At 46.2% G+C, this 26,486-nt stretch overlaps 1 protein-coding gene across 1 annotated transcript; it reads left to right on the top strand.

The window, feature by feature from the left end:
• Positions 1–25,780, top strand: ATN1 (atrophin 1). The gene is given in 11 exon segments (XM_033924173.1): positions 1–494; positions 4,549–4,694; positions 12,946–13,083; positions 14,029–14,142; positions 14,269–15,706; positions 15,709–16,135; positions 17,392–17,614; positions 19,468–20,086; positions 20,938–21,081; positions 22,542–22,722; positions 22,808–25,780. Coding segments are annotated over 10 exon segments (3,345 nt in total). The 5' UTR covers positions 1–494; positions 4,549–4,667; the 3' UTR covers positions 22,842–25,780.
• The last annotated feature ends 706 nt before the right edge of the window (positions 25,781–26,486 follow it).

Genomic DNA, 26,486 nt, shown 5'->3' with positions numbered 1-26,486 from the left:
GGTTGGGAGAGGAGGGCGGGGAGAGCTGGGAGGAGGAGAGCCGTCCCCGGACCCCGCAATTTCCCAGCTGCAGCTTGGTCTGAGCAGGATCGGGGGTGTCTCTCCTCCCCTCTCTCCTTCCTGTCTCCCCTCCTCCTCCCTTGCTTGCACCCTGCAGGCCTCGGGTGGTTCTGCAGAGGGAAGGGGCTGGATCTCTGCACCCCGGGGGGGTTTCCTGCCTTTCTGCGCGCTCGGAGTGGGGAGGGGGCGCAGCTGCCCACGGACAGACAGACAGAGAGAAGGGAGGGGGGGGCTGGAAGGCACTGCACCGACGTCTGCTTTTACCCCCTCCCATCCCCCACCCCCGAGCTCTGGGGGGGCTTGGTGGAGGGGGTGGCGATCGCCTCTGCAGTTCTTCTCTCCTTATTTCTGGATCTTTCCAAGCGTTTGCAGGATTTCCTTCTAGGGGGGCCGCCGAGACACCCCGAGACGTGCACAATTGCAGGAATTTGGCCGTGAGTAAACCAGACTCCGCTTTCCTCCTAATCCGCCCTAGTGCATGGAGGGGAGGGGGCGAGGTGTCAGGGTGACCTGCTGCGGGAGATGTCTCTTCTAGAGGGGGGGGGTGATGTCTGTTAGAGATGGAAGCGAGAGGTGATGTCTCTTAGACATGAATGCTGGGGGGGGGGGGGGGAGAGAGGATGTCTCTTGGAGATGGATGCTTGTGTTGGAAGGAGGGTCTGAGCTGATGTCTCTTTGAGATGGATGCTTGTGGAGGGGGGGGCGAAGGATGATGTCTCAGAGATAAATGCTTGTGTTGGGGGGAGCGAGGATGTCTCTTGGAGATGGATGCCTGTGTTGGGGGGAGGGTCTGAGCTGATGTCTCTTAGAGATCGATGCTTCTGGAGGGAGGGCAAGTGATGATATCTCAGAGATAAATGTTTGTGTTGGGGGAGAGAGGATGTCTCTTAGACATGGGTGCCTGTTTTGAAGGAGCAAGAGATGATGTCTCTTAGAGATGGATGCTTGTGGAGGGGAGTCTGCGATGATGTCTCTTAGAGATGGATACCTATGTTCGAGGACCGATAGATGATGTCTCTTAGAGATGTATGCTTATGTTGGGGGGGGAGAGGATGTCTCTTAGAGATGGATACCTATGTTCGAGGACCGATAGATGATGTCTCTTACAGATGTATGCTTATGTTGGGGGGGGGAGAGGATGTCTCTTAGAGATGGATGGATACCTGTGTTCGAGGACTGAGAGATGATGTCTCTTAGAGATGGATACCTATGTTCGAGGACCGATAGATGATGTCTCTTAGAGATGTATGCTTATGTTGGGGGGGGGAGAGGATGTCTCGTAGAGATGGATGGATACCTGTGTTCGAGGACTGAGAGATGATGTCTCTTAGAGATGGATACCTATGTTCGAGGACCAAGAGATGATGTCTCTTAGAGATGTATGCTTATGTTGGGGGGGGGGGGGAGAGAATGTCTCTTAGAGATGGATGGATACCTGTGTTCGAGGACCGAGAGATGATGTCTCTTAGAGATGTATTCTTGTGGAGGGGGGTTGAGGGATGATGTCTCAGAGATAAATGCTTGTTTGGGGGAAGAGAGGATGTCTCTTAGAAATGGATACCTGTGTTGGGGGGAGGGGCAGAGATGATGTCTCTTAGAGATGGATGCCTGTGTTGGGGGGGTGGGAAGTAGAGATGATATCACTTGAGGGTAATTTCTCCAAATGGGTTAGTTTTATGTATATCATGATATGTGGGGGAAGAGATGTCTTCTAGAGATGAATGGATATGTGGGATGGGAAGATGATGTCTCTTAGTGAGTGTTGGATTATTATTCTTTTTTATTTGTGGGAGTGTGTCTCTTAGATAAGGATTACTGTGTGGAAAATAATGTCTCTTAGCCATAGATGTGTGTGGTGGTGGTGTCTGCTAGAGCTGGAGGCATATGTATATGCTTGGGTGAGGATGTCTCTTTTGAGATGGATGTGTGAAGGAGATGATGTCTTGTAGTGAGGGCTGTGGGATTGTTTCTTATTAGTGAATGCACTATAATGTCTCTTAGAATGTTTATTTGTAGGGCACTATCTCTTAGTAACATCTGTAGAGATGATAACTTAGTTCGGAATGTCTCTTAGAGAAGGATATGTGTGAGAATCCATAAGGCCTTATGACCTCTCCCCCAATCACTCTCTGGTGTTTTGTGGGGTTTTTTTCTTTCATTTATAGACACTGTTTTGCGAAACTAAACTGCTTTGGTGCATTTTTGGTGCAATTAGCTCTGTGTATGTATAAATAATGGTCTCTACAAGATGGATATGTGGGGGAGGGGGCAGCTGATGTCTCTTAGAGTAGTCATTTGTAGAGTGATACTTTTTACTGGATGATGTCACTAAGAGAGGGCTAACTGTGTGGTAATGAATAATGTCCATGAGGGATTGTGGATGAAAAATTTCTCTCTTAGATATAGATGTGTCGGGGGAAAAATGATGTCTCATGAAGAGTACTGTATGTGTGAGTGTGTGGTGATCTGTAGTGAGGAGTTTTGGCCTACATCTAATACATGTGTATAGGGAGGAGGCCCCTAAGAGATTGGGGCGGGGGTGCATGTGGAGGATGTCTCCTAGTGAGTGATAGGGGGGTTCTTATTGATAGCTATTTGGGCTGATGTCTCTCAGTGTTGACTTAGGGAATATTGTTTCTTGACATTTGTTTATGGGTGATGTCTAAGTGTTGGTATCTCTGTTTTGCTAGTATCTTAGGGATGGTGTAGATGGAAGGTGGTAGTGTCTCAGTCTTGGTAGTATCTCAAGGTTGGTGTAGATGGGATGGGAGCTGGTAGTATCTCAGAGTTGGTGCAGATGGGATGAGAGCTGGTAGTATCTCAGGATTGGTGGATAAGAGCTGATAGTATCTCAGGATTGGTGTAGATGGGAGCTGGTAGTATCTCAGAGTTGGTGTAGATGGGGTGAGAACTGGTAGTATCTCAGTTTTGGTAGTATCTCAGGGTTGGTGTAGATGGGATGGGAGCTGGTAGTATCTCAGTTTTGGTAGTATCTCAGGGTTGGTGTAGATGGGATGGGAGCTGGTAGTATCTCAGTTTTGGTAGTGTCTCAGGGTTGGTGTAGATGGGGTGGGAGCTGGTAGTATCTCAGTTTTGGTAGTATCTCAGAGTTGGTGTAGATGGGGTGAGAACTGGTAGTATCTCAGTTTTGGTAGTATCTCAGGGTTGGTGTAGATGGGATGGGAGCTGGTAGTATCTCAGTTTTGGTAGTGTCTCAGGGTTGGTGTAGATGGGGTGGGAGCTGGTAGTATCTCAGTTTTGGTAGTATCTCAGGGTTGGTGTAGATGGGATGGGAGCTGATAGTATCTCAAGGTTGATGTAGATGGGATGGGAGCTGGTCATATTTCAGGGTTGATATAAATGGCAGGTGGTGATATCTCAAGGTTGGTGTATATCACAGTGACTGTGAAGGGAAGGATTGACGGGTGCTTTCTCTCTGTCATGTTTTTGTGTGTGAGTGTTGGGGCTGTCAGGGTCCTCTCTGCTATGATGGGTGTCTCAGCCATGGCTATGTCTGGGAGGTAAAGGGATATTTGAACCATCTCAGTGTGTTGGGAATGATAGGGTATCTCTCAACCCCTCAACCCCCCTCCACAAGAATACATCTCTAAGAGACATCATCTCTCGGTCCTCGAACACAGGTATCCATCCATCTCTAAGAGACATCATCGCCATAAGACGTATGAGGAGAGACTGGAAGCCCTGAATATGTATACCCTAGAGGAAAGGAGAGACAGGGGAGATATGATTCAGACGTTCAAATACTTAAAGGGTATTAACGTAGAACAAAATCTTTTCCAGAGAAAGGAAAATGGTAAAACCAGAGGACATAATTTGAGGTTGAGGGGTGGTAGATTCAGGGGCAATGTTAGGAAATTCTACTTTACGGAGAGGGTGGTGGATGCCTGGAATGCGCTCCCGAGAGAGGTGGTGGAGAGGAAAACTGTGACTGAGTTCAAAGAAACGTGGGATGAACACAGAAGATTTAGAATCAGAAAATAATATTAAAGATTGAACTAGGCCAGTTACTGGGCAGACTTGCACGGTCTGTGTCTGTGTATGGCCGTTTGGTGGAGGATGGGCAGGGGAGGGCTTCAATGGCTGGGATGGGCTGGAGTAAGTCTTAACAGAGATTTCGGCAGTTGGAACCCAAGCATAGTACCGGGTAAAGCTTTGGATTCTTGCCCAGAAATAGCTAAGAAGAAAAAAAAAAAAAATTTAAATTGAATCAGGTTGGGCAGACTGGATGGACCATTCGGGTCTTTATCTGCCGTCATCTACTATGTTACTATGTTACTCTCAGTCTTACTTACGCTTCTCTTAAAGCCCTTTCTGGAATACCCCCAGCTAGTCTGGTTTTTAGGATATTCACAACGAATAAGCATGCAACCCTATCTCATGCATATTCGCTGACTTAAACATTGAAATCATTGGTAATGAGCTGCTATTGCCTGTTGTTTCCAGACACAGTTGTGTTTTCATTTCCAGTTAGGTAACAAATCTTTCTGTCGCTGAAGAGTCCTGAAGCGGCATCAAAGTGAGGGGCGACAGCACAATATATGTTTTCACCCACCCAGGTGGAGAATGGGGGCTTGGAACCCGGGAATATGAAAACTCGTCAGAACAAGGATTCGGTGAGTTTCAATTCCAGCTTAATCATTCTTAACATGGTATAGGTCATCTAGAGTCATGGTAGGGTTTGAATTTTCTTCTCCTTTGACCTTTTGGTGTCCTTCTGAGTTCACTTCTTCTCCTGCCTCTTTAGTCTTTTCTAAGCTTTCTTGCAACACTCACTTGATGTAGGAATATTAGCATGTTCATTTTTGGTAATGATTTTCAACTGCTCCATTATGTATCCCCTCTCATCCCAACTTAGGCTCTGTGAATCTCTTTGCCCAGTTTGTCTGGACAGCAGTTTGCTCTCTCGAGCTGTGTGTGTGTGTGTACGGGGTTTCTTCCTGAACCGGGAATTGAGACAGGCCCATGTTTCTTCCCTTCACACTGCAGTCACTTTCAGTCTTATACTTTTTACACTGGTCCCTGCTTTCGTTGTTACCAGATTAGATTACTGCGATTCTGTATAGAACAAGCTGCCAACCTTAGTTGAGTCTTCAAACAGTTCACACTCAGGCTTATTCACTCAATGAGTTTTGATCAGCCCCCACTCCCCCTTCTCTTGGAACGCCACTGGCTCCATTTCCTATACGATTAAATATAAGATTCTCCAGCTCCTTTGTTTATGAGTTTATTTATCATACCTATGAGTTTATCTTGTTGGGTAGACTGAATGGACCAAATAGGTCTATATCTGCTGTCATCTACTATGTAATTTAACATATGCACCGATTCTTGTTTTATGCTCCCAGGACAGTCTCTACTGCCGAATTCTCTTCTATCACACACTCAGCTGGACTGTACCCAGGAAACAGCGTTCTGGTACTCACCATGTGCAATTCAGCTTGAAGCCTCACTTATGAGCTCAGAACGGGTTACAGGTTAAACATACATAGCATGCAGTACTGTTAACAGGTTACGATTTGCCCTGGATTTGCCATCATTTCAGTACAAGTTTACGTTACAAGTTTTTATTCTAACTTGACACATACTAGGGGGTCTAATGCTAATAAACAGTTTATTGGTTACAATTTGCCATAGTTATCCTTACAGTGCAAGATTTTACAATACAAGTTTTCCTTACGTGGCACATAGCGGGTTCTGGTACCAATATTAATTTCTTTGTGATCCATAGGTCAAGGGCAGGGGGGTTAAGTTAAGAGGTATGTTATTGCTTTCCTAAAGTTGAGTAGTCCTTCAAGGGTAGTCAGAGGGTGTGACCAGGGGGTGTTTTGAGGCGTATTTCATCCTGGGAGTGGAAGGACTGGTTCAGCACGTATGGAGGAAGCTTAGCCATCACACAGCCTAGCGCCATGTCATGCAAGGATTTGAATGCTAACATTAGGCCCTGAAGACACAGTGTTTGGCTACAGGTAGCCACTGCGCTGACGCTAGAGCCTGGGAGGCAGGGTTGAAGGCACGAAGGTTTTTTTTAGAAGCCTGATTGCCGCGTTTTGAACACACTGGAGATATTGTATGTTCTTTGCTGTGAGACTGTTAAATAGCGCATTGCAGTAGTCCATGCGAGAGAGTACTAAGGCATAGTGTAGTTGGGTGAAGTAGGACTCTGAAAAGTAATTCCTTATTTTTTTGAAGTTGTCACAGGGAGTAAAATGAGGAAGATACCACCTGAGAGAGATGGTCGGAAAGCGATAGGTTGCCATCAAGGAGTATTCCTAGGTTGCGCGCTTAGTCTTTTGCAGTTATAGTCCCAATGCAGCGAGGGACGGGCGTGGTCGCAGCACTCTTTGCGATCCAAAAGAGTTCCATCTTGGAGATGTTTAGTTGTAATTTGTTGCCAGACATCCAGTTTTTTATTTCCGAGAGGCAGTTTAGGACTTTTGCAATCTGGCCATCATGTGCTTCTAGCGGTAGGTACAGTTGGATGTCATCCGCGAAGGAGTGAATCTGTATTTGATATTTGCACACTATGTCTAACACAGGTCTAATGTAGAGATTGAATAATAGGAGGAATAACAGAGCCCCCTGCGAAACACCTTATTTGATTGGTTTTGGGTTCGATAGCATGTTGTTGAGCAGAACTCTTTGGGATCTGTTAGGAAAAAGGTGAACTATTGTAGCACAATGTCTTGGATTCCAATTTCAGAGAGCCATTCAATGAGGCAAGGATGGTCAATAGTGTTGAATGCTGCGCTGAGATCCAGCATCACCAGAAGGACATCCAGCAGTCATCGATGATGTCGAGAAGTATGATTTCAGTACTGTGGAATTTCCTGAATCCAGATTGGAAGGCGGATATGGCTCCTTGTTTGTCGATGAAGAAGTGCAATTGGTTTAACACTGTTTTTTTCACAGGATCTTGGAGATGAAGGGTAGGTTAGAGACAGGTCTAAAGTTCCCAGGCATGTTATGTTCGAGCATGGGATCAGTCTAATGACCACTGACTTCCAGTTGGCGGGCACTACGCCTATTTGTAGAGAGATGTTGATGAGAAGAAAGATTGAGTCTACAAAGGCGTCTTTCACCGCCACCAGGAGGTATGGTGGACAGGGGTCCAGGTTGGAGCTGGAAGGACAAATAGCGTCTAGTATCTCGGCAATGTCGTCTTGAGAGACCGTTTCAAAGTGAGTTAGGAGTGATGTCTGTTGCATGGTGGAGTCGAGGTGAGACCGTATTTTGTCTACTTTATCAGCAAAGTAGTCTGAGAGCATTTTGCTGTCGAGTTCGGGGTTAAGGCATTGGATAACTCCTTTTTTTGTTAGTTTGAAATGTTTTTTTGGATCTTTTGGGGGTCCTTAATAGTTGTTCGGAGTAATATTGTATTTTTAGCCTCCAGGGTGGCTTCCTTCCATTTGCACCTGTGATTTGCACCATAGGGAATTTCAAGCTAAAGCTGACGTTGACGTTTGGGCTTTAGTGAGGTCATTGATGGTGCGGAGGGAGGCCACACACAGTGTTACTTCCTTTTTGTAAACGTTCACATCAAAGAGTAATTCTCTATAAGTGACCTAAAGTGAAGGACTGGGACGCTGTACGCTGAGCGTGAATTCCGTAGTGCTCATTATGGCCGTAATTGTGCTTAAATTCTGGGCAGGCTCCCACCCCTCCCACATTCGCACTTCCCTTGCAGTTACACTGTAGAGAAATTGCAACACTCAGTTATACCCTTTCACCCCTGGCCCCAGAGATCGGAAAACATTTCTAGAGAAGTATCGACAATGTTGGTGAGTTTGTAAACTTTACTAGTGATCTGTAAACATTCCTCAAGCTGTACAAACTCTTCTTCAAAAATGCATAAACAGTTTGCTAGAGATTTGTTAACATTGCTTGAGGCAGGTGCTCAGTTATTAATAGAATCTGGAACAAGAAATACCTTTTCACATCTTTCTTTTCTTGTTTTGTATTATTTATTAATTTGAAAATGTTTTACGAGCATAAGAACATAAGAATTGCCACTGCTGGGTCAGACCAGTGGTCCATCGTGCCCAGAAGTCCGCTCATACGGCAACCCTTAAGTCGAAGACCAGTGCCCTGAGGCTAGTCTTACCTGCGTGCGTTCTGGTTCAGCAGGAACTTGTCTAACTTTATCTTGAATCCCTAGAGGGTGTTTTCCCCTACAACAGACTCCAGAAGAGCGTTCCAGCTTTCCACCACTCTCTGGGTGAAGAAGAACTTCCTTACGTTTGTATGGAATCTATTCCATTTCAACTTTAGAGAATGCCCTCTCGTTCTCCCTACCTTGGAGAGAGTGAACAACCTGTCTTTCTCTAATTCTATTCCCTTCACTATTTTGAATGTTTCGATCATGTCCCCTCGCAGTCTCCTCTTCTCAAGGGAGAAGAGGCCCAGTTTCTCTAATCTCTCGCTGTACGGCAACTCCTCCAGCCCCTTTACCATTTTAGTCATAAGAACATAAGTATTGCCTCTACCGGGTCAGACCAGGGTCCATCGTGCCCAGCAGCCCACTCCCGCGGCGGCCCTCCAGTTCCTTGACCTGTAAGTTCCCACCACCTGAATTGTTTATGCCCTAATCCTGATGTACCCTGTATAGTACCCCTCTATCTATACCCTGTCATCCCTTTCTCCTTCAAGAAGTCATCCAAGCCCTTTTTGAAACCCATTATTGTACTCTGTCCTATCACCTCTCCTGGAAGCGCATTCCAGGTGTCCACCACCCTCTGAGTGAAGAAGAACTTCCTATCATTCGTCTTGAATCTGTCTCCTTTCAGTTTTTCTGAGTGCCCTCTTGTTTTTGATGTCCCTGCTAGCCTGAAGAATCTGTCCCTCTCTACCTTCTCTCTACCTTTCATGATTTTATATGTCTCAATCATGTCCCCTCTAAGTCTCCGCTTTTCCAGGGTAAAGAGCCCCAGCTTCTCCAGCCTTTCAGTATAAGCAAGGTTTTCCATGCCCTTAATCATTTTTGTTGCTCTTCTCTGGACCCTCTCGAGCATCACCATATCCTTCTTAAGGTGTGGCGATCAGTATTGCACGCAGTACTCCAGATGCAGACGCACCATCTCTCGATACAGCGGCAGGATAACTTCCCTCGTTCTGGTGGTGATGCCTTTTTTGATAATACCCAACATTTTGTTCGCCTTTTTTGAGGCCGCTGCACATTGTGCCGCTGGCTTCATCGTTGTGTCCACCAATACCCCCAAGTCTTTTTCAAGGTTGCCTTCCCCCAATACCCTCCCTCCCATCGTATAGCTGTACATCGGGTTCCCTTTCCCTATGTGCAAGACTTTACATTTCTCTACATTGAAGCTCATCTGCCATCTATTTGCCCACTCACCCAGCTTGTTCAGGTCACTTTGTAGATCTTTGCATTCCTCAACAGTTCGGACCCTACTGGAGAGTTTCGTGTCGTCCGCGAATTTTATAACTTCGCACTTTCGTCCCTGTTTCCAGATCATTAATGAATATATTGAACAGCAACGGTCCCAGCACTGACCCCGTGACCCCTTTCCAGTCAGAGTAGTGTCCCTTTAGTCCTACCCTCTGCTTCCTGTCCGCCAGCCAATTTTTGACCCATCTGTGCACGTCCCCTTCCACCCCGTGGCTCCACAGCTTCCTTAGTACTTATGAGGAATTTAGGAAACGTCTGAAAACACACCTGTTCCTAAAGTATCTAGACAACTGATCCTCTCTTCTCTCTCCCCTCTATAGCGATTAACTTGTTCTATTGATCACTCTCTCCTCAAAAATGGATTTCCTGTCCTATTAACCCTCTTTCTTCCTCCCCTCTTAAAGTCAATCAATTTGTACCTTTGCTTAATCTTTGTAAACCACATAGAACTTCACAGTATTGCGGTTTATAAGCTGTTATTATTACTATTATTAGTAGTAGTAGGCGCTCGTGGGGTACCTTTTCAAAAGCTTTTTGGAAATCCAGATATACTAATTCACTCTTTGGTAATTTCCTGTATAGATTACTGCAACGCCCTTGACAAGGGCATCACAAAAAATGAAATTAGACGGCTTTAAATCGTGCAAAATACGGCTATCAAGATTATCTGCGGCGCAAAAAAATACGATCACGTCTCTCCCCTTCTGTTCAATGCTGACTGGTTCCCAGTGGAACATAGAATTAGCTATAAAATTCTACTTTTAACATTTACAACAAAAATAAATAACCAACCGGATTTTATTAACAGACTTCTAATTCCGCATAATACATCAAGATCTCTCCGCTCAACTTCTCAGAATCTTTTAGTCAAACCCTCTTTAAAATGGATAAATACACTGCGTTCCAATAATGTTGCGGTCACTGCTCCCACTCTGTGGAATTCGCTGCCTAACCACCTGCGCTATGAATCCGATATAGAACAATTTAAATCAAAACTAAAGACATTTTTGTTCCAAGACACCTTGGTTAATAACTGTCCTTTTAACCCTTTCAGGACCATAAGGATCGTAGGCCAATTTTTGTGGTTTTGACGACATTTTTATGGTAAAAAGGGCTTGCAGATGCCAAAAAATTGATTTTTTTTTGTGAAATATCATTATTTTTATTTAAAAAATCACACTTCTGGCTTATGGACAGTGTGGCAAGTGAATCTTCTCGTCAATCTGGCAACGACGCTAATGAATGAATGTCGGAACCAGTTTGTTTACATAAAGGCAGTATCATATGGAATCCGTACATATCAAATTTAGAACTGTAGACTATCCCAATCAAAATTTATAGGATTTTAAAGTTATGGGACAAATATGTCCCTTGGTCCTGAAAGGGCTACGGGCAAAGTTTAAAAAAAAGTTTTTTATTTTTTTTAAATTTGAATCAATTGTCATTTCTGTCCTAACCTATTGTTTTCTCCTTTAATGTTTCTCCTTTCCTATATCAATTGTAGTTCTCTCCCACTATCCTATTGTTTCATTTCGTATATTTTTGATCAAAGCGGTCTGTATGTTAGGACGTTAGTCTGTATCCCCCATTTTCGTGTTTTATTGTTATTTTATAACTCGTTTTTATGTAATTTTATACTGTCAACTGCTTAGAAACTCGAATAAGCGGTCTAAAAATTGTTTTTAATAAACTTGAAACTTATCGCGTCAAAGAAATGCAGTAGGTTTGTTTAGCATGATCTTCCTACAGAAACCATGCTGGCTTGTTCTCAACAGATTATTTTTTTCTATGTGTTCATTGATACTTTCCTTGATCAATGATTTGGCCATCTTCCCCGGAAGCTCACCGGTCTGCAGTTCCCCGGGTCCCCTCTCAATCCTTTTTTGAAGATAGGCGTAACATTTGCTATCCTCCAGTCCTCCGGGATTACCCATGTTCTCAAGGATAGATTACAAATCTGTCGCAGTAACTCTGCTGTTTCGTCTCTGAGCTCTTTCAGTATTCTCGGGTGGATTCCGTCTGGTCCTGGAGATTTGTCAATTTTTAATCTATCTATCTGCTTGAGCACGTCGCTCTTCTCTGGACCCTTTCGAGTAGTACTATGTGCTTCTTCACGTATGGCGACCAGTGCTGGACGCAGTATTCCAGGTGGGGACGTACCATGGCCCGGTACAGCGGCATGATAACCCTCTCTAATCTATTCGGGATCCCCTTCTTAATCGTTCCTAGCATTCTGTTCGCCCTTTTCGCCGCTGCCACTTGTTCCATGCAATTTGAAAAAGAAATATACATAAACAAGGAAAAATCAATTTTTCTTCTTTGACCCCAATGAAATTTAATATGGGGGGGGGGCAGTTGAAAAAAACAAATATAACTCCTGTATTTTATCTCTTTTTATCCCCTGGAGATCTTCTTTAAGTCCAGGAATGCTCTTAACTGGTCTGGAGTGTAAAAAATGTATTTGAGTCCAAGAAACTTAATAAAACATTTGCATGGCTATGCAATTTCTTGGCGCATAGCTAGAAAGAGCTTTCTTCGTTCCTGTGTCTCCTTATTAACATCGGGGCATAGCCATACCCGGTGTCCCAAAAAAAGATTCTGAGCATTTCATTACAGCATTCAAATCCCGCTGAAAGACAAACGAGACCAGTAAAGTAGCTCTTTCCTCAATCCTCGACACCGTATCCTCCAGTTTTGCAGATATGTTTCCCAAGTCCATAGATTCTTGATCAACAACATCTGGTAAATAATACATTTTGTTTAATGGTGGAACAAATATTTTTGAAATCATTCTGTTGATCGAGGAAAATTCAAAATACGCAAATTGAGTCGCCTATTAAAGTTTTCTTATGAATAAGCACTTTATCTTTAATGAGGTTTTCAGTTACTGTTTTTAAGGTGGTCATTTCGATGGAGCTGGAAACAGTATCCCAGCCTCAGTAGTTCTTGTCTTCACAGCAAGGTCCTCTGGCCGGTGCCCCTCTCCAGAGTCAGCACCTGTGACCCCTTCAGTGACAAGAGCTCTCAGCTGTTGTCCTTGCCGGACATGGAGGAGTAATTTGTTCTGGGGGGCGAGAGAGAGATTTCCAGAACGGGTGTAGTTGCCAGGTCCCGCCCCGTGGTTTGCAGAGGAGTTCAGGCTGCGAACTGTCGAAGAGTCTGCTGGCAAGGGTCCAGTCCTGATTGCACCCTTATGCTTAGTATGAGGCATCAACTTGGAAGTACCGCACAAAGAGGAAAAAGGTACCTTGCAGCGTTCTCAAGCTCTGCTGCCGGTCATACTGCCATCTTAGACACCCCCTCAAATCTTTATTTTCATTAGACAAAGGAGCATAATCATCAAATCAAATCATTGCCCAATCTAGCAGACCCTGTAGCATTCTTGGTTGTCTGAGGACTAAAACATTTGTAAAGCTCCTGAGAAGCAGGAGACTCATGCATTTTGCATCTTCCTACTACAGATGTCTATGAGGAGTGGGAGAAAGAAGGAGAGTCCTGGCCCTGGAGAGGAGCGAAGGTCACGGGGCCGTGCATCCCCAGGAGGAATCAGCACCTCTAGCAGTGACAGCAAGCTGGAAAAGAGTCGCCAGAGTGGCAAGGTACAAAAGAGAATGATGGGAAGGGGGGCTTTTGCTATCCCTGAGGGTTCTGTACCATCTAAGATAACTATAGGATGTGTTAACCAACTTGTTGAAAGGTGGTAGAGGTGGGATTGGGAGTTGGGTCTTCAGATGTCACTGTTGTGAGTGACTCCATGCTGAAGGTCAGAGAGATATGGTGTCAGGAGTGGGATTAGAAGTTGGGCCTAATTTTAATGCACTGATAGGAGGAACTCCCTTCCTACTACTGCAATTTATAACTTTCTTTAGCATCTCTCCAGACTGGTACAATTCAATGATGGGTAATAGTTCGCTATGATCAGCAGGCGGAGACTAAGACAAAATAGTTGTGCTTCTCTCTAGTCCAAGGGTGTCAAAGTCCCTCCTCGAGGGCCGCAATCCAGTTGGGTTTTCAGAATTTCCCCAATGAATATGCATGAGATCTATTAGCATACAATGAAAGCAGTGCATATTCATTGGGGAAATCCTAAAAACAGGCTTTGGGGGCATGTGTTTCGGCGGTCTTTGCTCTGATTTTGGCGGGAAGTGCCTCCATTTTCTCTGCAGCCTCAGGTGGCCTACCCCTTGTATTGGAGAGACAGGGGCAGGTTTCTGCTGGATCCTCTGCTTTGGTAGCAAGTTCCGTTGGGCTGCCAAGGGGTTTTTCCCCTGATTTTTTTTTTGCCTTGTGTAAAGCTTATCTTCAGGCAGCCGGGGGACCAGCTTCCACCCCAGTGATCTCGGGGGGGCCAGATCACTTTCTCGCTTCTCCTTGTCAGGAGGCATGGAAGAAGCGGGCCTAATTTCTCCTTCTCTTCCCATTTTACTGTGAATTCATTTTTATCTATATATTGTTTAAACTGCTATGTGCACATTTGTTTAATAGCAATAAATCAAGGTTTAAGTAAACTGTCTACTGACAGCACATTTGTCTCATCCTCACAGAAGGGAAGGACTGAAGACCCATGTGGACTGAAAAGTAGCAAGCGTGGGCGGCAGAAAGAGTCATCCGAGAGTGAGGGAGAGGAGCACAATGTCTCCAAAAAGACAAAGACAGAGGTGAGCACACAGCAGAGGATCTCTCCCTCCCATCCCCTACGTTCTCATTGACCAAGACATGGCAGAGGGTGCAGTGGATCTGGGAGAATAACTGATTGGGTCTCGTCTGTCTGATCTTTCTCACAGCCCCCAGAGATCCCACGGCCCGGGCCCCCTCTCTCCCCATCAGATGTCGACAGTCTAGATGGACAAAGCGGTAATGAAGAAGGGAGCAGCGATTCTCGAGACATCGACCAGGACAACCGTAGCACCTCTCCCAGTGTCCATAGCCCTGGCAGCGTGGAGAGCGATTCGGACTCCTCCATTATCTCCCAGGGGCCTGCCAAGCCCTACCCTAAGCTGTTTCCCCCATCCAGTCCTCCAGTCCCAGGGCCCCCCACTGGCGATCTCGCCCTCCAAGGCCCTAAGCAACCTGAAGGAACCTTCCCCTCTCTGACCGATCCTGCCACCTCGCAAATCGAGTCCCAGACTTCCCGAATCTTCCAGACTCAGCCTGTGCTGCTTCCTGCTGCAGCCCACCTTTCACCTTCCCCTTCACTTCCTCATGCCCAGCTGTATTCCAGTGCCCCGGCAGGCATCAAGGGGCCCCCTCAAGAGCGGGACTCGCTCCTCCCTGTGAAGCATCCTCCTCCCACCACTCCCATTTCTTTGACTGGAAGCTTAGGGTCCCAGAAACCCCCAGGGACACCATCTGCCTCCTTCCCCCATGTCTCTTCCACTCTCCCTCCTCCTCCAGCTTTGCGCCCTCTCAACACATCACCAGGGCCCTTGCTGGGTCACCTCAACCCACCCCAATCTACGGGCCCCTCAGCTCTACAGCAGCAGCACATGGGACAGGTGGGCCCTCCAGGGCAAGACAAGGGCACCTTAGCAGTAGCATCAGCACCAGTGCCAGCCCAGTCTCACCCGTTGCCCCCAAACTCATCTGGAACCCCACTACGATACCCATACACCTTGTCGGCTTCTTCCACCCCACATGGTCACACATCCACCTATGGCCACAGCTACCCTGCCGCAGGGCTAACTGTTGCCAGCCAGCCCCCCAAGTACACACAGCCTTCACTGCCCTCGCAGCCCATCTGGAGCCAGTCGCTGCCCTACAGTCGGCCCCTGCCTCCCACTTTCCCTCAGGGCTCTCATATACAGGGGGGTCAGCAACAGCAGCTCCCCCCCACTTTCCCCTCCAACCCAGCATCCCAGCCCCCTGGTGGTGCCTATACCCCACATGCTGTGGAAGCAACACATGTGGCAGCTTCGTGCCAACCCCCCACCCAGCTCTACCAGAGTCTGATCAGCACCTCCCCCAGTGCGTCCACCCACACCCTGTCTGCCTCACTGGCTTCGCTGCGGCCATATCCTCCAGGGCCAGCCCACATGCCCCCATCCCATACGTCAGCTTCATACAACCAAGCCCCTCCTCCGCCTCCCAGCAGTCAGACCCACTACCCTCTTCCCCCGAACCCTCCAGCAACAGGGCAAAACTCTGCCTATACCTTCCCCGCCCCTCCCCCTCCTCCCCCCCCACATGCCCTATTCCAGTCACTTCATCCCCCGCTGCAGTGTCCACAGTGATTACAACAGCCACCTGCAAGACTGTGTCTCCCAGTGCTGGGTCAGGGCCCGTACCAGGCCCTCACAAGAGGCCACAGTCCCCTGCCCCAGCCTTGCTGGCGTATAGGGCAGGGACCCCACCCACCCATCCTCCTCCTCCAGGCCCACCAGCCTATAGAGGTACCTCGTCACCAGTAACACCAGCCTCCCAAGCCTACAGACCTGCCACTCCTCCAGTTACTCCAGGGCTGTCTGGAGGGCCAACTATGGCCCCATCAGCAATCCAAGGACCCGGGACACCCAGTCTGGGTCCTTCAGTTCAGGTTAAGCAGGAACCAGCTGAGGAGTACGAGACTTCTGAAAGCCCACTGCTGCCAACCCAGAGCCCTTCGCCAGCTCCAAAGGTAGTGGACATGCCCAGCCATGCCAGCCAGTCTGCCAGGTAAGAAGGAGCAACCTCTTGCCCACCTGAATGAAAACAGTTAGTAATACCTGTAGCAACTAAACCATAGCTGGACTGCGTGGGACATACTTTTCACATTTTAGCGCCAATCTTGTGGAACTCCTCATGTTGGTGTCTTAAAGCTGAGAAGAATTTCTCAAATGTCAATTGTGTTTAGTGAATGATAAATGGAGAATCTCTTGTAGACTCTAAGGAAGGGATAAGATAGGCGCATCATTGTAGTTGCTTGTAGACTCTAGTGGAAGAGATAAGATAGGCGCATCATCGTAGTTGCCTGTAGACTCTAGTGGAAGGGATAAGATAGATGCATCATCGTAGTTGCTTGTAGACTAGTGGAAAGGATAAGATAGGCGCATCATCATAGTCGCTTGTAGACTCTAGTGGAAGGGATAAGATAGGCGCATCATCGTAGTTGCTTGTAGACTCTAGTGGAAGGGATAAGATAGGCGCATCATCGTAGTTGCTTGTAGACTCTAGTGGAAGGGATAAGATAGGCGCATCATTGTAGTTGCTTGTAGACTCTAGTGGAAGGGATAAGATAGGCGCATCATCGTAGTCGCTTGTAGACTCTAGAGGAAGGGATAAGATAGGCGCATCATTGTAGTCGCTTGTAGACTCTCTAGTAGAAGGGATGAGATAGGGGCATCATAGAATCTCTAGTAGACTCTAGTAGAAGGGATGAGACATAGGGGCATCATACAATCTCTTGTAGACTCTAGTGGAAGGGATAAGATAGGCGCATCATCGTAGAGTCGCTTGTAGACTCTAGTGGAAGGGATGAGATAGGCGCATCATCGTAGAGTCGCTTGAAGACTCTAGTAGAAGGGATGAGATAGGAGCATCTTTGACTCTTGTAGACTCTCAGGTAGAATAGATGAGAGGCTCTTGTAGACTGTTTCTGACAGCTGATATTTACATCGCACTCCTATGTACTTTTTAGAAAACAATTGAAGACTCATCTTTTCTCAAAACACTTGGTTGATCTTCCTTTGTTATTATTTCACTTTTGTAAACCGCATTTCAGGTTATGCAGTCTAGAAATCTGATGTTATGTTTGGTAAAGAGATGCAATGAGCATGTTGGGTTTCTCTTCTGCAGATCTTAATATTGTGGAAAGATTGTTGATACAGGTGTCACAGAGAATGGACCTGAAATGGCATCTCTTAGGCTCTATTTGTGTATCTGCTTCTCTCTCTCTCTTTGTCTTCTCATACCCTGTTCTTGTCTTCCCTTAGATTTAACAAGCTATTGGACAGAGGATTCAACTCCTGCTCCCGCACTGATCTCTGTTTTGTCCCTCTGGAGGGTTCAAAGCTTGCCAAGAAGCGAGCAGATTATGCTGAAAGAGTGCGTAAGGAAGCGGAGCAAAAAGCTCGAGAGGAAAAAGAAAGGGAGAGGGAGCGAGAGAGAGAGAAAGAGAGAGAACGGGAGAGGGAGAGAGAACTGGAAAGAAGCCTGGTATGAAAATCAAATCTCACTTGTGCTGTAGCAATGTGTATGGCGTCACGGCTGTGCTGACATAATGGCTCTACTGGGACTATGTACAGCCATGTGAAAAAATTAGGACACCCCATGAAATATTCCGTTATTTCTTAAGAGATGTCAAATCTTTTTTTTTTTTAATTCATCTCTGGAAAATCAAATAATGTAACTACATTTTTCCTTGATTCTCTTGTGAATCAAAAGATATCCACAAAAAGCAAAGTTGTGTACCTGTAACAGTCGAAGAAAAAACTGACGAGCTGAGGGGAGGGACTCCTACACATGCCCAGTAAGCTCAAAAGCTTACCTAGCTAGGGGAGAGTACCAGCACACAGGCCAACAAGTGAGGCTGCATTGGCCTGCTGTCTACGGAAAAATGTGTATTCTACACCCTAATAGCTAGTGTTACCCCCTTTTGGCTGAAATAACTGCAGTGAGCCATCTACCAGTCTCTGACATTGGTCTGAGGAAAGTTTGCCTCACTTCTCAATGCAGAATTCTTTCAGCTGTGAGATGTTTGAGGGGTTTCTTGCATGTACATCCCATATCAAATCACCCTACAGCATCTCAATGGGATAAAGATCAAGGCTTTGACTCAGCCACTCCAGGGCTCTCCATTTCTTAGTTTTCAGCCAGTCCTTGGTAGATTTACTGGTATGTTTTGGGTCATTGTTGTGTTGCAGGGTCCAGTTCCGCTTCCGCTTTAATTTTCTTACAGATGGTCTCGCATGTTCCTCACGGTAGAATTCATGGTGGATTCTATGATGGTGAGCTGGCCAGGTCCTGCTGCTGCAAAGCATCCCCAAACCATGACACTTCCACCTCCATGCTTCACCGTTGGTATGAGGTTCTTTTCCTGGAATTCTGTATTTGGTGTACACCAAACATGTCCTCTTTTCTGCTGTCCAAATAATTCAATTTTAGACTTATTATTCCAGAAGTCCTGGTGTTTGTCTACGTCCTCTCTGGCAAACTTCAGTCTGGCCTTGATGCTTCTCTTAGAGAGCAAAGGTTTCCTCCTTGCACACCTCCCATGTAATTTAAATTTGTGCAGTCTCTTTCTGATTGTAGAGGCATGCACTTTCACATCAACAGTAGCAAGAGGCTGCTGTAGGTCCTGTGATGTCATTTTAGGGTTTTTGGAGATTCTATGAGCTTCTTGCGGTCTGTTTTGGGGGTCAGCTTGCTTGGACGGCCAGACCTGGGCATGTTGACAGTTGTTTGAAAAGTCCTCCACTTGTACACTATTTTCCGGACCGTGGAATGGCTAATGTCAAATTCTTTCGAGATCTTTTTAAATCTCTTACCAGACATAAGCTGCTACAATCTTCTTTTTGAAGGCCTCAGACAGCTCTTTTGATCTCACTGCAGCATTCATGAGCACACCAAACTAAATGTCTGAGGTTTAAGTAGGGCAAATCACCTTCAAAATGCTGAGTAACGATGTTCTAATCATGTGCACCTGACGTGATACACCTGTGTTTGATTTGAGCCATTTTAAGTGGGAGGATATGTGGGGGTGTCCTAATTTATTCCTCAGTTAGAATACACATTTTTGTGGATATCTTTTGTTTCATGAGTAAATCAATGAAAATTTTTGTTTACCTGCAGTTACATCACTTTCTTTTCCAGAGATAAATTTAAAAAAAATTTCACGTAGATATGTGAACATTTCTTAAGCAAGAACTGAATATATCATGGGGTGTCCTAATTTTTTCACATGACTGTATATGTGGTGACACTGCTGTGCTGGGACTGTGTATGTGTGGTGTCGCGGTTCAGATTTTGTTTCTTTGTAAATTTTTTCCTTGCTTGCTCCTCCTTTGTAGAAAATACCTGTGGAAGTTCGTCCTACAGACTGTGCCCAGCTGGCGGCTGTGACTCATCGCGCCCCCTTTGAACCAGGCAGTGCTGTGGCCACTGTTCCTCCCTACCTGGGTCCTGACACCCCAGCCTTGCGTACACTTAGCGAATATGCCCGCCCCCATGTCATGTCTCCAGGCAATCGCAGCCACCCTTTCTATGTGCCCCTGGGCACGATGGAGCCTCTGCTGGCATATGGCGTATATGGCAGTGAGCCGGCAGCTGCACGGGAAGCCAGGGAGCGGGAAGCCCGAGAGAGGGAGCTGCGAGAGAGGCTGAAGCCAGGCTTTGAGGTGAAGCCGTCAGATCTGGAGCAACTGCACGCTGTCCCCGGAGCCCTGGAGCACTACCCTAGACACGGGCCACTGGCACTCGCTGGAGGCCCTGGTTTGCATCCCTTTCCTTTTCATCCAGGGCTGGGGCCTCTGGAGCGGGAACGGCTGGCACTGGCTGCAGAGAGGCAGCACACACTGGGCGGGGACCCACTGGTCAGGCTTCAGATGCTAAATGTGACTCCACACCACCACCAGCACTCACACATCCATTCACATCTCCACCTGCATCAACAGGACGCCATGCATGCGGGTAAGATGCAGGCGGGGTAAGGGAAGAGCTATTTGAATGCATGCTGGGGGGGTTGGGGGAACCTCTGGGAGCAGTGATGTCCCTGTCAGGCACACACAGGCAGCCTGAGAAATACTGGATTCTTGTGATACTAGGATGGCAGCCTTCAGGGTGTGTGGAGGAGGAGTTGCTTTCAGAGGAGGTAGCCCACAGGGGATTTTAATGTGATGCAGGGTAAGGTTGGCTGTGGGGGTGGGGGAGCTATGTATTTTTTGCACTGCAGGGAGTGAATAACCTGCCACACTAGAGATTAAAGGCCTTGATATTCAAAACAAGCTTATCCTGAGGTTGCACTGATTTTATGAAATGGAAGAAAGGCATCTAAGTTTTTTGTGGGTAGATTTGGGCTGAGGATTGGTAAGAGATGGTAGCTGGAAGTTTTCTTTGGGGCTAGAGCAAGGACATATAGGGTTTGATCTTCTCATTCCTGGTGAAAGCAGATTATATGTGTCTGGGATGGTTAGGTGTGTTTTCCCTCTTAGTGGTTAGGCCAGAATGAAATTCTGGACAAGTCACCTCAGGTGCAAACATTTTCTCTAAACGGGTTGTTGTTTTGTAGCCATGCTAAAAAATGGGCCTTTAGATCAGGGCTTTCCAAATCCTGTCCTGAGATAAATTTGCTTATTACGCTCGAGGATTTGCGTTATGTAGATTCCTTGTGACAAGCCTGAAAACTTAACCGGCTAGGGAGTTTCCAGGACAGATTTGGGAAGCTCTGCCTTAGACTGAAATACCTTCTGTGCCTGCAGCTTGGAAGCCAAAAATCCAAATTCACTCTTTCTTAAATGCTTCTGTAACCTTTCTTCTTCCAGCCTCAGCCTCTGTTCACCCCCTGATGGATCCATTGACCTCTGGGTCCCACCTGACCCGGATTCCTTACCCCACTGGGACGATTCCCAATCCGTTGCTGCCACACCCCCTCCATGAGAATGAGGTTCTCCGACACCAGCTCTTTGGTGAGACTTGGATCACAAAAGGGGTGTTTCAAAAGAGAGCAGGACAGAATTGGGAGGGAGTAACTATAGATGGATGGGGAGAGGAAGGGATCGGTTGGCGTGGGGGGAGAATGACAGAAAGAGAGGGAATGCTGTCAGGGTAATTAGTGGAAGTTCAAGTTAGCAGCATTAGATTGTAGGGGGGGAACGTACACGAACCCCCTGCTTTTTTGCAAAGACTGAGAGTGAAATTTGCATCACTGAGTTTCCTTCCATGTCTGCCTTTGTTCCCCCTTCTATGCTGTTATCCAGCGCTCTCCACATTTTTTCCAGCTGCAATCCTATTTTAGAGTGTTAAAATTTTGTGTGATCTAAGTTTCCAAGTTTATTATTTTCTTAATATACTGTCCATCAAGACATATCTAGACGGTTTACATCAATAAAATAAATTTAAAAGCAAATGTTAAAAAGGAAAATTAAATAAAATTTAAATAAACCATCACAAAATGTAGTGAGGGGGGAGGTAACATGACTTAAGACTGACATCACAGGGACGGAAGGTGCAAGAGGTGGTAGAAAAATACATCGAGAGAGGAGGAGAGGACATTGGGGCTAGTTTGCCTCTAGCGAAAACCTGAAGTGAGAGGGAAAGCAGATGGGATCCTGGATTAGGTATCATAGGCTTCTAGCTGACCTCACCTGTCTGCTTCAGCAGCTGTTTGGGAACTGCCCCTCTCCCATGTCTACTACTAGTATTGATTATTTCTATAGCACAAGCAAGAAACGGTCCCTGCTTGAAAGAGCTTACAGTCTAATTATGACAGACACACAGGACAAAGGGTGAATCATTATGTGCAGCTCATGAAGAGAAAGAAAAAGAGAGGGTCGTGGCTCCAGAGGGAATGAGAAACAGATCTAGTGGATTACAAGTTGGAAGGGTGTGGTGCAGTGGTTAGAGCTACTGCTCCTTGTGACCCTGGGCAAGTCACTTAATCCCCCAGCGCCCCAGGTGCATTAGATAGAGAGGGGAAAATGCTTGAGTACCTGAATCATTTGTAATCCGTGTAGAATTGTAGGATATGCAGAATATAAATCAATAAAGCTTCAAAAAAGTGGGCTTTAAGCCTGGATTTGAATACTGCTAGAGATGGAGCCTGGGGTACCAATTCAGGCAGGTTGTTCCAGGCATATGGCACAGCAAGGCAGAAGGGGCAGAGCTGGGAGTTGACAGGAGAGGAGAAGGGTACAGGGTGTAGGGAGCGATTGAGGAGCCGCATAGTGAGTTTGAACTGGAAGCGGACAGGGAGCCAATGAAGCGACTTGTCTCTCAGTCTCTTTCCGATTCTTCTTCCTCCCCCTTCCCTACGTTTCTCAGTCAGGAAATTTTATTAGCTTGACATTTTGTACATGTGCAAAAGTAACACAAAACAGGGTAAAGAATTGTCTCTTGTTCCCCTCCCTACTTCTGTTCTCTGGCACAGCTGCTCCCTACCGGGACCTGCCTGGGTCTCTCTCAGCCCCGATGTCTGCAGCTCACCAGCTTCAGGCCATGCATGCCCAGTCAGCAGAGCTGCAGCGACTGGCTCTGGAACAACAGCAGTGGCTCCACACCCACCACCCCCTGCATGGGGTCCCACTGCCTGGACAGGAGGATTACTACAGGTGAGAGCCCTGCACCCTGCTCCCGGAAGCTTGGAAGTCTAGTGCCGCTTCTCTTAACACATATTTTTTTTTCCTTTTTTCATAGTCACTTGAAGAAAGAGAGTGATAAGCCACTGTGAGGCACCGGTTGATGACATCAGCACGTCATCTGCCAGAGGTCAGAGGGCAGGCAGGGACGGGGAGTGAGGAAAGAGGTTTCCCCCCCAGGACCATCATTGGATGTCATTGAGCAAATTTGTGAAATGGGAAAGAAAGACATGAGGTCACTGGACCCAGTTCAAGGCATTCTGGGATAACTCTGTATATTCCATCCATTGCTGTTTATATATTTTCTTGGTTCTGTTTTATTTTTCCCTTGGTCTCACCGTGTGCTGCTGATCTGCCTGACCAAAAAAGTATTGTATCCGGCCCCCTTTTTTTGGCACCTGTCTTCCTGATTCTCTCCAGAAGGAACAAGAGGAAATCCTGCCTCCATCCCATGACATGTACTGACTGAGGCCTCGTTTTCATGTCTGTAGATGTATACTTGACTTGTTCAACTGTTTGAAATGATCTAGAATGATCAATCAGAAAACAAGCATTTCCAGCACTAATATTACAGCACCTGTGAAAGAAACAAAATCTTGAGTGAACAATGTGGGAAAGGGAAAGGTTAGGTAATGGAGAAGTGAGAGAGTCTGTTTAGGTGGAGAAGAATCTTTCAGGACCTGGTACTTTGCCAGTCACCCTGCAGCATGAAGAACTGCAGGAGTTAATCCTCCATACCCCTGCATTACTGGAGGTGAATTATTTCATAGGAAGTGGGTCATTTTGTTTATCTACCCTCAACCCCATTCATAAAGTTTCCAAGTTTATTTACGTTTTAATAGGCCGACCATCAACATGTATCTGGCCCATTTACAAAGTTAAAAATGTGAAAATAAATTTAAGAATGGGGTAAAATAAAAGTCTGGACATAAAATAGACAAATACATTGACGTACGCGATTTTGAGGGTGAGGGGGAAAGAAAAGTTTATAATTACATCTTGAAAGCTCTTAGCCCTTTGCTGTCATCTTCTCCCCTTTTATCATGGCTTTTGGTGTTGAAGGGTCATCACTGCAATCTGTGTGTTTTCATATAGAATAAAGGTTCCTGTTTTGCTCCCTTCGTCCTGAGCACCACCTGCCCCTTGGAGCTGCACCATGATTCCTTTGGTCAGGGGTGGAGGAGAGATTTAAGTAAATGACTGATGAAAGCGGCAGCAGCGCCCTCTGCATTTGCTACCAAGACGTTGTTGATATGGTTCTGATGGGATGACTTTGTTCTACCCCCTAATAATCGACTTGACTTTCATTTTCTTCAAGAAGTGGAGCAGGAATCCCAGTGGTGTGACCAAACAAGAAGACGCCAACTCCAAGGACTTTACTGGTCGCTAAAACGGCAAACTGCTCATTTTCCACTACCACCTTTCCTACAGGTGGAAAAGGCCCGAAAGGGAGAGGCAGAAGGAGCTGATTGCTAGACTGATGTACGTTTTTCTCCCCAGGATGTTAGAAAAAAGATCATACAAAATGGAGATGGGGAGGAGAAATGAACACTTTGATGTAGAGAAATGGATGTACAATATATTTAATTATTTTTATTCCTGTTCTGTATTTTAGCATCTTTTCAAGTGTTAGCATTTTTATTGGGATTGATTGAGATGAGGCTGTAAATGAAGCCGTAGAGACTTTCCTGAAAGCACTTCCAAATATTATATTTTCCTTTATTTTGTTTTGGGATGAAAGCAAACCTGAAAACCGAACTGGTAAATAAGCAGGTGCTGGAGAGGGAAGTGTCTCGCGCTCTCTCCCTCTGTGTTTTAGCCCCCAGTGTGTTTTCTCTCTGATTCAGAAAAACGTACCAGAGTGATGTTTTGTTCACTTGTTGCCAAAGTAATACACAAGAGTGGTTAAAACATGAAAAGACAATAGGAAGGGGAAGTAGGAACGTCCATGTGTGCTCATGCCTGTTCCTCAGATAGGGGACAGAGCACAAGAGACAGGGTAATGGGGGGGAAGAGAGAGAAAGAGGCAAAAGAAAGCTGAACATAGATCAGACAAGGAGGGGAGCTTCCAAATGCAGCACTTAGAGCCCAGAAAGTCTGAAAGAGCCAAAGCCGAGTCTGTAAGACCAGGGGCATGAGGCTGCCCCCTCCCCGAAGAGTCTGGGGGACTACACCCTGAGGGTCTGTGACAGCAGTGAAGCCGAGTCTCTGGGAGCAGGGCTGGGACCCTGGGTGCCTGGCACCGGGATGGCAGGGGAGCAGGGCTGATCAGTACTGAGTGGCAGCAGCTCCACAAGGTGAACTGGTTGATATACTATTAAATGTAAGCTCATGCTTGCATCGTTTGTGCTAACGGAGCTATCACTTTGCATTTTGAAAAATCCTGTCCTGGCTTCCTTTTTAGCCAACTAAATATATTTGCTCAAACTTAGCTGGGAGCAAGGGAGAGATTTTATGCAGTTAAACCCACTTTTAGTGGTAAAAATCTTTAAAAGATTGGTCCTAAGGTGTCTTCAGATTTCTTATTATAGAATACATACCTAAGATTTGGAGCTTAATTTAAACCTTTTTATACACCGGGTGAGGGGGGGGGGTGCTCTAGGGCATTTGCAAAGCTGACGAGTCTCGCTAACAAGAATGAGGAAAGTGAGTGAGTTTTAATCTCCAAATTTTCTGCCTTAGGCTGTCCATACTGTGGGTGAGCAAGATTTTGTGGGTTTTCAAGGTCTTAAAAACAGTCGGTTTGGATAATGTTTTCTTGTGGCTTACCGTGTTTTACATCCAGACTTTACTTGAAAACCTTGCACAAATATCTCATCCTAAGCAAGGGGCAGGTGTCCTTTATCCCTGCAAACACACAGTCCCAGGTCTACGCTAGTCTCCTGTGATCAACAGTTGAATCATAGTGCAATTAAACCTTTATGTACATAGGGCACTTTGAAAATTGTGTAAATGTTCTGTCTGGAATTCAGATGTCTTGTATCTCCTGCATTTCAAAACAAAATGTCTAACAATTAACTTTAAAATCTTGTATTGTGTTTATTCTTTTTATTTGGGGGGAAGGGGAGGTGTTACCTTCTCAGGACTGCTGGATCATTAGACAACTTGGAGCCAGATGCACTAAAAACAGTCATTAAGACCGGGCGGGTAATGGTGGGCCAATTTCTAAATGGCGATCAATGTTCAAACAGCTTCCCATGCAAATGAGTTTTGCGGAGGTCTACCTTAATTCCATCCGATCGCTCATTTAGAAACAGGCTCTCATCCATACACAGAGCCGGTTTGGGGAAGCCCCAAAGCAGCCTCCTCAATGACCCCCAGAACAAAAATAGAGGCAGGAGGAATGCCCACTCCCTCCTGCTGCTACCGTGACCCGCCCCCCCCCCCCCCCATCTACTTTAATAAAAATTAGCAGGAGGGATGCTCACTCCTTTCTATCAATCCCACCACTCCAAAATGTCAGGCCTTACCCTTCCTGGTGCATCCTGGGATACATGGGGAGAGGCCTAAGACCCAGATTGGCTCAGATGCTTAAGGCTCCTCCCAGGGGACATCTGATTCAATCAAGGCCTTAGGTCCCCTACCTGGTGCATTCTAGGATACACAGGGAGGAGCCTAAGACTCTGATTGGCTCAGATGCGTAAGGCCTATACCAATCAGGGCCTTAGGCCCCTTCCCATTCATCCCAGGATGTACCGGGAAGGGGACAGTCTGCCATTTTGGAGTGGCGGGCCTGC

The sequence above is a fragment of the Geotrypetes seraphini genome, chromosome 16 (assembly GCF_902459505.1).
Source record: "Geotrypetes seraphini chromosome 16, aGeoSer1.1, whole genome shotgun sequence".
NCBI classification, from domain to species: Eukaryota; Metazoa; Chordata; class Amphibia; order Gymnophiona; family Dermophiidae; genus Geotrypetes; species Geotrypetes seraphini.
The sequence above is the reverse complement of the archived record's forward strand: the minus strand, read 5'-3'. Positions and strand labels throughout refer to the sequence as shown.